The sequence below is a fragment of the Oratosquilla oratoria genome, chromosome 21 (genome assembly GCF_046742065.1).
Source record: "Oratosquilla oratoria isolate Oo_2021 chromosome 21, ASM4674206v1, whole genome shotgun sequence".
NCBI lineage: Eukaryota > Metazoa > Arthropoda > Malacostraca > Stomatopoda > Squillidae > Oratosquilla > Oratosquilla oratoria.
The window spans coordinates 3,726,150-3,736,724 of record NC_134797.1 but is presented as its reverse complement, the minus strand read 5'-3'; the positions used below and the strand labels follow the sequence as shown (position 1 = coordinate 3,736,724).

Genomic DNA, 10,575 nt, shown 5'->3' with positions numbered 1-10,575 from the left:
TATGGCGTATGCAGCAAGTCGACAGTAACTGAGAAGCTATACTTTCGTTCCTTCAGATTTACAAATTGTAGCTCCATTGTTAGATAAAAGACAATTACAACACTGAATGAAAAGAATTTGTGGCGACTATGCTAGAATACACTGACTTATCTATTCAATGGGACGAGTCTGTTTCAGTGTTGAAGATATTTGAATCTGGAGCAAAGATTGTGACAGTTGCTGCGTCTGTGTACAGGGTAAGCCGCATTTGGTAATCGAGCGTAAAAGTAACACGGAAACTCAACGTGTGACGCGCCCCAAATACCACGTTCACTCGTTTCTAAGTTAGTGAGGCAGTCTTGTTTTGTACTACTGCTCTTTGTAATTTCTAAATATTTTTGGGGTCAATTGTGTATTTCAGGCGTTATTCCACAATGATTAAGTAAAATGTAAATTTTTTCATTATTTTCTTTTTGGTTTTTGGTGTTGGGTAGGGGACTGTACTGAACTATGAGTTGTTATTGTTTTTTTTTCACTGGGATTAACAATAATTGATCTGCTAGTGAGGGTGTCTTCTTGGAGAACGTTTAAAATCCCACGAATATCCTCACCTCCATCTCGAGGTACAGCCCCGAGGATCTGACATTCGGTGTCCTTACCAGGTTCATGATGTAGCAACGCTGACTACTTTTTTTTTTTTTTTTTTTTTAGAGCATTATTGGTTTTGATTTAGTTTGTGTTATCTTAATTCTAGAAGATGTATTAGTTGTATATAAGATATTTAGAAATTGTATTTCCATTGGAACTATCTTGAATGTTTTGTTTATTCCTATGCTGAAGCTATTAGTAACATTTTTATTCAATGAGATTGAGGATGTGATGTGGTAAGTTTGAGAGTAATATGCAGATGGGACGGCATCTTCCGAAGCCACGTTGACATCACACACACACACACACACACACACACACACACACACACACACACACACACACACACACACACACGCACGCACACACAGACACACACACACACACACACAGACACACACAGACACACACACACACACACACACACACACACACACACACACACACACACACACACACACACACACGGTGGCGCAGTTGGTAGAGCGATGAACTACTAGCATGGTGGTGCGCGTAGTGCTTGGTTCGAATCCTGCCCAGGGCCGAAATTATTTCGGTACAGCTGCGCTTCGGGTCGTTACTCTGACTCTCGTGGGCGGGGAGTTGGGTGTGTGTGTGTGTGTGTAAGGTCATAGCATTACCCATAGATCGGACCTACGAGCTCTGAGCTCTCTTCCAGGAGGGAAATAGCTGTCGATCACGAGTCCAACACGTGATCCAAAGACCAAGTGAATACACACACACACACACCAATTGCAAAAAGTGACCACATACTACTCGAGTTAGAACTAAAGGAAGAAATATATATAAAGAGAAATGAGAAACACAGAAAGGGAAGACTAATGTATAGTAAAACGGACTTTGAGAAACTTAGGAATTTTTTTCTTATAGCGAATTTGGAAAAAATCTACAAAGAAAGAAACACAAGTGGAAAACAATGGATGGTTCTTATGAAAATCTACAAAAAAGGAGTGGATAAATATATTTCAGAGCAAAAAACAGGAAAAGGTGTATATTGAGTGCTGGTTTAATAAAAGACAGAAGAGATAAAGCTTTGAAAAGATGGAGAAAAGACAAAAAAAAAAAGAAGCTAGCAAGTAGCAAATATATATTTATCAAAGGAACAAATACGTAAAAATACGCAGGGAAGAAAAAAATAAACTATGAAAAAGATATAATAGAAAAATGTAAGGATCAGCCAAAACTATTCTATAGATATGTAAATGGTAAACTGAAAAATAGATAGGAAATAGTAAATTACGCCAAGGGAATACAGAATACACAGAAAACACAGAAATGGCGGAAGTCATGAGCAAACACTTCAAGTCGGTTTTTACTAGAGAAGAAATGCAACACCGGGATGAAGGAAGAGAAATACCCCCCCCCACCCCCCGTGAGGGAAATAAGAGTAACACGGAAGGAAATAATGGATCAAATAATGAACCTTGATGTCAGGAAATCTCACGGCCCGGATGAAATAGCAAATTGGATATTAAAAGAATGTAAAGAACAACTAGTAGATAAAATACATAACATAAGTTGCTCACTCAAAGAAGGAAAAATACCAGAGGACTAGAAAAATACTGATATCATACCAATTTATAAAGGAGAAGATAAGGAAGACCCAACAAATTACAGACGATTTCCCTCACAAGCACGGTAACTAAAATATGTGAAAAATTTACAGAAAATAGATGGATAAAACATCAGGAGGAGAACAAGATCCTAAATCCGAGACACTTCGTATATAAACAGGGAAAATTATGTATCACAAATTTTATTTGTTTTTACTCGAGACTACTAGGTATATACAAGATGGATAGGCTGAATGTCCGTTCCTAGATCTACAAAAAGCTTTTGATAAAGTCCCTCACAAAAAAATGTTAGAAAACTGGAAACCATAGGAGGGATACAAGGAAAACTACTGAAATGCACGGAGGACTTTTTGCATGGAAGAAAAATGAGAGGAGTGCTCAGAGATAAGAGTTCTACTTAGGAAGAGGTAATTAGTGGAGTTCCACAAGGATCAGTATTAGCTCCAATAATGTTTGCTATCTATGTGAATGACATGGACGAGGGTGTGGAGTGTTACATGAACTTCTTTGCAGATGATGCAAAATTATTAAAGAAAGTGAGTACAGAGAGATCTGAACAGGGTCTGGGAATGGAGTCAGAAGTAGGAAGTGGACTTCAACATTAATAAATGTAGCATAATGAAATTTGGAAAAAGTAAAAAAAAAAAAAAGGATATCAAGACAATATAGAACTGGTGAAAAAAGAAGTAATGAAAGTGGGATCAGAAAAAGACCTAGGAGTGTTCATCACGAAAGATATATCCCCTGACAAACATTCGTAAACAAAATTGTCGGTAAAACCTATAACTTGCCAAGATCAATACAAAATAGTTTTTACTTACTTGGATGAAGAAATGGTAAAGAAAATTTTAGTCATACTGATAAGGCCCAAATTGGAGTATGCAGCGACACTATGGTCACCCAGTACTAAAAAGAATATAAAGAAATTTGAGAAAATCCAGAGAGTAACTACGAAGATGACCCCAATACTGTCAAAAATGTCATGTGAAGAAAGATTGTCAAAACTAGAACTAAAGACTCTGGAACAAAGAAGAGAAAGAGGTGACTTGTTGACCATCTACAGAATTATGAAAGGTTTAGAAGTGCTTGATAGAGACGAATTACTAACTTGGGTTAAGAAAAACACAGAAGGGCATGGGAAGAAACTCAAAAAGGACAGTTATAGAAGAGACCTGAAAAAAGCTTTCCCCACAGAGTGGTGGACGTATGGAGCATACTAGACGAAACAATAATATATGCAAAAACAATACAGAAATCTAAGAGCAAATTAGATATGGTGAGATACAGAGAGGGGACACCACGAGCGTACTACTGCTGTATATTTCAACAAAGCATATATATATATATATATATATATATATATATATATATATATATATATATATATATATATATATATATATATATATATATATATATATATATATATATATACAGTATATATATGCGCGTGCGTGTGTGTGAGTGTGTATATGTAAATAGATATATAGATATTATTAGAGTGAAATGTAGTAGCACATTTATAAATCACATGAAAACACCATTGTCGGAATGAGAAAAATGAAGATTAATAAAATTATATATTTCGACTGCGAACTGCAGTCCTCATGTTATTGACGATCAATATTTTCATTATGTGAGATATGATAGAAAAGAGTAATATGGACTTCTACGTTGGTTGTTTCATGAGGTACAAGATGAGGATGAGGATGTCATTTTTTTAATTTCTGGAATTCTGGTTATGTTGATGTGATTAGTTATAGAGAGAAGTTAGTGTTCCTATCATTTTGGTGCAGTTTTGAGATATTGTAAGGACCTTCATGTGATTTTTTTTTTTTTTTAGTACTTTTGGTCCTTATTGTTGTTGTTGTTATGGACTCTAGTTTACCAGCGTTTCTATCCTCTTATTGTGAATAGTGGGAACCATGTGCATTTATCATTAGCTTTAATTTTTAGGATTTTTTTTTTTAGGGTTGTGGTTATGATGATTTATCATTCATAGTAGTTATTAAGGTTTCAAGGGTAAAAGATGGATTGTTTTAGAAATTGTCAATTGTCTTTATTGTGTTCCATAGTTTTCACTGCTTGTTCAATAGTAATTCTTCTACATCTATGATTGTTGTTCTTTGGTAGGCTTTCTGTTATTACTATTGTTGTTGAACACCAGGAATTATTGGAGTTTGGCGGTCTTTCCTCTATAGATTACTTTTTCTAATATTTGGGTGCCAATTTGAAGTAAACAGTTGGAAGTAAACTATTTTCTGTGTCCTTTGAAGATGCAGCTCTTGATAACCTCTGCTACTGTGTCTGTAATATGCTTAGTAACTTTATCCAAGCAATACAGCCTCTGTACCTCACCACGGTGGCCTCATCCGCCATAGTAGTAAAGTTGTGTAGTAGGAAGTGCGTATGTAGTTTTGGGTGTGTTGGAGCGACTGTGGTTGTGGATGTAGTCTAAAATTGTGTAATCAGTTCAACCATACTGACTAGGCGACAGTATATAAATGTAACACTGTCCCACTGCACCTCTGGTGTCTGTCATTATGGAGAGGGGTAGAGAAGTCATGAATGTGTGAATTAAACACTTGTTACCCATAGCGGGGATCGAACTCAGGTTTCCAGAGCTTCTGAGATGGTCTTTACCCACTGCTCCACACAAGTTCTTAGATTGTAATGAACTACCGGTTAAACTTTTGTTGGTAATTTTTTGTTTCTGAAATACATGCTCTTCATTTTGTATTATAATTGTATATGATGTCATACGTTATTCGGGTTTGGTGATTTTTTGTATGGGGATTATCACTGAGAAATGATCAGGGAAGAGGTTTTGGGTTGTTTTCACTGTAGTTTGAAGTGGAAGGACAGGAGAAAATTACACCTGGTTGTAATAAATGCTAGATTAGTTGAAATAATTGTTTTAGTTATTCCTCCGAGTTTAGGATATTTAATGACTTCGCCTGATCAAGCATGGAACCACCTCTCTAGTTTGCAATACGAGTAGTTAAACAGGTTGTTTGATGTATATGCTTATCACTGTCTTTGGACGTTGTTATTAATTTTTGTGGTGTCATATGAATGTTTTCGTCCTTTTCTAGTTGGTTTTCCTCCCCATGCCTACCTCCCTTGTATAGGGGAAAAAGCCCTTGGGATATAGAATAGATTGTTGGAAAGTTGGTGAATATTGGAGCTTTGGTTTCCAGGGAGAATTTTCTTTTGTAAGTTATGTGCCTGTTTTAGTTGTGGATTTTTTTTTTTTTTTTTATAAATCTTGTATTTTTATATATTCATCTGTTAACTGCGAATCATACGCCCTTTTGTTTTGTATTGTGTGTAACAGTGTGATACGGACAGTAGGTCCAGGTGGTGAGGTATCATTTTAAGTTTAGTAAGGTTGTACAAGAGAAGTAGTTTAATTGATTTATTATTTATTTATTTATCATAATTTTTTCATCTATTGTATTGTATTGAGGTGTCTGCACATCTTGGGCCCGTTGCATTTTGGACACGTGTAAGCTCTCTTGGGGTGAAGAAGCTCATTCTTCAAGCTCACCCACATGGAGGAAAAAGCCTCCCAATCAACTTCACCCTTATCCTTAGGTGCAACCCCAAAGATTGGCAATCGGTCCCCAGACCAGACCCAAGACCTTGACCTTCCATCACTTTCTACTTCCTTCTTATGTTTTCAAATAAGGAGAGCAGGCAACCAGCACCTAACGTACTCCTTCTACTAACCGGTGGAGTTGAAACATTGATGTGTATAGCAATGGGAAATGAATATACGTTTTTCGTCATGCTTGCAGTACCTGTTATAAAGTTTTTCTTCTTTTTATCAGATTGCTTCTAATAAGTAGAAAAATCATGAGTGAAATCTTTGGTCATTTAGGAATTCTTGGATTAGGAGTGGCAGAATGGAGCCAGATTGAATTGTAAACGCAAACAACGCGACATTCCATTGCACCAGTGTTGCTACGACTGCAAGAAATCGCAATCTGTTTGCACTATAAATAAATAACAAATAACACTGTTTATTGCACTAACAAGTATTAAAACAGTGATGCAAATAATAGTAATTGGTATTCATATATATCTAGTAATAATAGTAACAGTTTGACATTACAGTGTTTTTAAAATCTAGACTTATTACAGAGAATCACAAACTAACAAAGCAACGAAGGATCAGCAGCTTGTTCTCTCCGTTTTGCTTCTATTTTTTATTATTACTTTTGAGTTTTAATAGCAACAGATCCAAAGGCAGAGTTCATTTACTTGAGCACATGGGTTATTGCACACAACTATGCAAAGTTGCACTGCTGGACCTTGGAATACCTTGATGATGCCGCTTTATTTACAACCGAGAATGTCCATTTCGCTTTGTCATTCAAGTACCGTTTCCATCTTGTCATCGATGTCTTAAAAAGGTCTGAACGCTACCCCCAACACATCATTTGGAAAGACATCTGCACTGATTCGAGCTGAGGAATACTATTTCCGTACGTCCCTTATCCTTGTTCATTATGTCTCATACTGTTCATATCTGCTCATTTGAAATGCAAAAATATAGAAAATTGACGAGAACAGGCCGCAAGGACAAAGAAACATCCAGAAGCAGGAAGGTAAAGAGAGAGATATCAGAAGAGAAAATTAAAGATATTTTAGTGATGTACAGAATATCGAGTTCATGATATTTTTTTTTAACTCTCTTAGAAAAGGGTTTCTTTAATGTAGGATAAAGAAGTCCTGACTAGGATGGGAGGGTATAACAGGATCTAAGCTGTATTCCACGTCTGTTTAGGAACAACCTTCTTCTTCTGACCTCTACTCTTGTCCTTTCATGCTGACATCACTTTCTGCATCTTAGCCTATTGTTGTGTTACACTTTGTATTTCACAATATCATCATCATTGCATTCCATTCTGGGACGTGGGACACCTTGAAAATTTAACGAAGTTCACGGAACCTGCATCCTTTACCACTCTGACTGAATGGTGTTTGCATTCTTGTATATGCATATTTGGAAATCCATGTTCAATATCCTTTATGTATTCATTTATTGCAGCGGCATATTGTCGAGTACAATTTAATCACAAAGTATTTTTTGATATGTTTTACATCACCAAGTCTCACTGCTCAGTAGTCTTGAGTAAGGGTCACAATATCGCTTGAGCAATATAAGGAAGTCCTCACTTGGTGGTGCTGCTGGATTCCTGTCTCTTCAGCCTTCAATTATGCTGAAATTAGATTTTACTCACAATGTGTTTCTTAAAGACATGATCACAATAGTCGAAATGTATGCGTCGCCTTTGTTTTTGTTTTTTTCTTTTACTCTGCTGAAGTGTAAATGTTTTTTTTTTTTCTGTATCTTGTCTTCATCGTCACGCACAGAGTGCGACGCTGGAAGAGACGGTCTGAGTAATAAGAAGGAATATTTATTAAGAACAAGCGACTTGCTTTTTTCACTAGTCACGCCCTCAACCTTGAACTACCCCAAGATTTTGTCACTCTTTTGTTCATAGAGAATTATTTTCCTGTGTCCACCTCGCCAGGTTTCATTCCTACTTCGTATATTACTCGTGCAAATACATATTTGACTTTTTTCTTTTCTTTTGCAGTGTCGTTTACTGCTCGTTACTGTTTTGGATAGATGACTACCCCTGTAATGATGATCAACATTACTTGAAGCACTGAGAGTGCCCGGGTGCAAAGTGAGAACATTACAAATACCACTTTAGGTGGAGCCTAACATTCCACTTTCTCCGCATCCTTTGGGGAGAAACGAATTTTCTTCCCGCGTTTTGGGAGGAAACGAATGGTCACCAATCATGTTTGAGTGGAAACCCTCCGGCTGCTGTCGCTCTGGTGTTTGTGTTTTCTGTTAGCGATGACCCTGCAACAGTTGGACCAGTTAGTCATGAGAATCGGAATTGGATATCAAGCAGGATATGTGTGCCTGTGGGAGTGCAGTCGCCGGAGTAGTGTAGGGCGGCAGCAGTGGCGGTGGCGGCGGCAGCAGCGGCGATAGCAACATGGCAATGGAAGAATTTTGCAGTGGTTTTACAAGTACACACACACACACACACACACACACACACACACACACATACACGCGCGCGCGCGCGCACACACACACACACACACACACATGCAAGCACGCACGCTCGCACGCACACTAAACTATGGTATCTCCCATGTTTCACTTTGCTTATGGGTTGTTTTCCTGCTGTTCTTTCTACTCTCTATTCCATCCACTCCCTCCTTGTCAAGCCTTTCCCGGGCTCCCTCCTCGTCCTGGCGAAGCGACAACGCCGAAGCCTACCTTGTCCATTACAGTAGACTCATCATGGTGTCCGATCTGAGTGGTGGGGTTAACGAAGTTGGCGATGAGGGCGGTGGTGTGGACGGCGTCGATGGGGTCAATAGTCACGTCCATGGGTAAGGGGAAGAACCGCTCTTCTTGGTCGCATTGTTGTTGTTGTTGAGGATGTTGTGGCCGCTACTACCACTGCTGCCGCCACTGCTACAGCTCGTTTGGCCGTTTTCGCCGGCGTGCGGCTGCTGCTGATGGTGCTGGGGACTGTGGTGGTGATGCTGGGGACTGTGGTGGTGGTGCTGCTGGTAGTGGTGATTGTGTTGGAGGCCGGACCAGTAGACGCCGCGAGGCGAAGAGGCGGGCGACGACGAAGACGACGCTTTGGGCGGACAGCGATTCGTTGTGAGAAGAGGTCTGTCGTTGTGGGTGTGGTGGTGGTGGAGATGATGGTTCATGAGATTGCTTTTGATGGGGTGATTTTGTGGGGTGGGCGGAGTGTGGGGAGGGGTGTGGTACACCTCCTGCTGGGTGCTGGAGGAGCAGGAGGAGGCGAGCTGTCTGGTAGGGGAAGACACCTCGAGGAATCTGTGCGTGGGGTGCTGGAACAGACCAAGCGTAAGTTGCGTTGGGGGAAGGGGGTGTTGCGAGGCTAGAATACGGCGGCCATACCTACGCGCCAAGTTTGCAACTGTGCGCGGCAAGGAAGGCCAACAACTAAACAATTATTCCTACTAATGAGCTACATATATCACATAGCTAACACATATATTACTCAAACATTTATTCTTATCTAACGGAAGCGTGCGTAAGTGAACATAATTATATAAGATTTATTATACACATACCTTGCATGCAACAACCGGGTCACACAATGTATAGGTTATTCTCATTCAAAATAGAGTCAGTGAACAATGTTGATAAGCTGACTACGATTTGATTAATTCTCAAATTTACAAATTTAAACATACATGGAAACGACCACGTTCATTTTCTACAACGCAAAAAATTGTATACACAAATTATATCCACACACTGCCCAATCGCTAGGAAATTTTGAAACTCAAATGAAGAAAATATATTGAATTTTAATATAGGACATTTCGAAATACTAAATATCACAATTGTGTGGCAATGTGCATCTCGAGTTGCGATTTCAATATTGTTTCCTAAAAACTGGCATTTTGGCGCGAATTATTTTCAAAATGTTTGGGCGTATTGCGTCATATCTTATAGCCTACGGTGTATTGTTACAATGAATGAAAAAAATAACTAGTTCAAGGCTCGTGTCCTTAAGTGAGGTATTTGCTCAAAATGACTTTACGAGTCTTGCGTTGATTACTCATTTGCTCGTATATAAATTGTGGTCTCAGGCCATTTTTTTAAAGGAATGATATAATTTAAATTGCATTACGCGACGCATATTGTAGGTACGGTTACAATATAAACTATTCAGTAATATCCTGTTCTTGCATTCACTTCCATAAAATGATGACAATGACCTCGGGACGTACCTCTGGGGACGGCGTAACATCAGACGAAGGGGAAGTGAGGGCGGCCATGGAAGCTGAGGGTGTTGTATAAGAGGACTGCAGAGCCGCGGAGGCTTCCTCGCTGTCCCCCCGCCAGCCACTTGGGTCGGTCGCCGCTGCGGTGCCTCCCCCACTACCCCCTGTCGTGCTGGCCGCTGCAGCTGCCTCGGTGCTGGGAGGTGTGGAAGACCCCCCCTCACCACCGCCCGTGCTGCACCCCCCGCCGCCTCTCCTTCCTCTCCTGCAAAAGAGTCGTTGTCAGTCTCGCGACCGGAGTCCTAAACGGGCGAACAGGTTGTCAGTAGGTCTCCGGTACCATTGCGTCAAAATGTTCCACCATGGCCCAGAATTATGCCGCAGTTTATCAGTGGTAACGTGGTTTCAGAGAACAGGTGAGCCGGAAGCCCGACAAAAAGCTGTAATCCTTTACAACGACGCTTGGCAGGGTCCAAGAATAGTGGTGGAGGGCATACGCTGTCTTCATGTTACGAGCGTTAACTGAAAACTCGTACATGTA

The 10,575-nt window shown here is 39.7% G+C and overlaps 1 protein-coding gene across 12 annotated transcripts in view; it reads right to left on the bottom strand.

The window, feature by feature from the left end:
- Positions 1 to 5,638: 5,638 nt before the first annotated feature.
- LOC143036681 (slowpoke-binding protein-like) overlaps positions 5,639 to 10,575 on the bottom strand; it is a 138,987-nt gene continuing 134,050 nt past the window's right edge. For 11 of the 12 annotated variants that reach the window (XM_076204243.1, XM_076204247.1, XM_076204248.1 and 8 more), the window contains 2 exons: positions 10,041 to 10,299; positions 5,639 to 9,128 (listed from right to left, as the gene is read on the bottom strand). In XM_076204243.1, the coding sequence (XP_076060358.1) occupies positions 8,640 to 9,128; positions 10,041 to 10,299 (748 nt within the window). In that variant the 3' untranslated portion in view covers positions 5,639 to 8,639. Of the gene's footprint in view, positions 9,129 to 10,040; positions 10,300 to 10,575 lie in introns of those variants that run through there. The other variant, XM_076204254.1, reaches the window with a different exon arrangement.